At 35.3% G+C, this 651-nt stretch overlaps 1 protein-coding gene across 1 annotated transcript in view; it reads right to left on the bottom strand.

The window, feature by feature from the left end:
- ACSBG1 (acyl-CoA synthetase bubblegum family member 1) overlaps positions 1-447 on the bottom strand; it is a 36665-nt gene extending 36218 nt beyond the window's left edge. Inside the window, exon 1 of the mRNA XM_015638586.2 lies at positions 264-447. Within this exon, the coding sequence (XP_015494072.1) occupies positions 264-343 (80 nt within the window). The 5' untranslated portion in view covers positions 344-447. The remainder of the gene's footprint in view (positions 1-263) is intronic.
- Positions 448-651: the final 204 nt, after the last annotated feature.

The following is a 651-nucleotide window of genomic DNA, read 5'->3' as shown; positions in this document are numbered from 1 at the left end:
AAGATACAAGCAACATAGTCCCAACTCAATGATGCTATTAGGTTTAAAGTCAAAGTAGGATTTAGCAGAGGAGAATAAATCTATTTATAATTTTCATTAACAATATTCTCTCATTCTAGCCTCAAAAGATACAACTTATTCTTCGTTAGATAGTAGAGACACCAGACAAAATCCTTGTGGATGTGCACAGTAGTACAAGAGAAAGTTAACCTGGGAAAAATTGGGAGACCAGTTTGTTAAAATAAATGCTCAAGTTACTTTACCCATTTTCACAGCTTCCTGAAACATTCCTTGCATTTTCATCCTGCAATTGTTTTGTGGGAGTCTCTCCACTGTAAGGCATGCTGACAAACCCTGCAAAGCTGGTCACAAGTATGTTAAAGAACTGTGTTCTTTATGCCTTATCAGGCATAAATGAGCTACTTGGAGAACCAAAGAAACTAACAGTAACTGGTTATTTGTTAGAAAAAACAACACGTAATGAAAGAGGAGGAGACTACTGCTACAAAAGCTACTTCTTTCTGATTTTAACATGCTTGAAATGTCGCAGTGCCTGTGAGCTGCTTACTGTTAAACTTTCCTTTTAATTCACTTTTCTGTAATTATCCATGAGAAGAATTTTAATGAGTTTACAATGCTTTAAGATGCAAA

Source organism: Parus major, chromosome 10, assembly GCF_001522545.3.
Source record: "Parus major isolate Abel chromosome 10, Parus_major1.1, whole genome shotgun sequence".
In the NCBI taxonomy this organism is placed as follows: domain Eukaryota; kingdom Metazoa; phylum Chordata; class Aves; order Passeriformes; family Paridae; genus Parus; species Parus major.
This window is presented reverse-complemented; position numbering and strand designations above follow the sequence as displayed.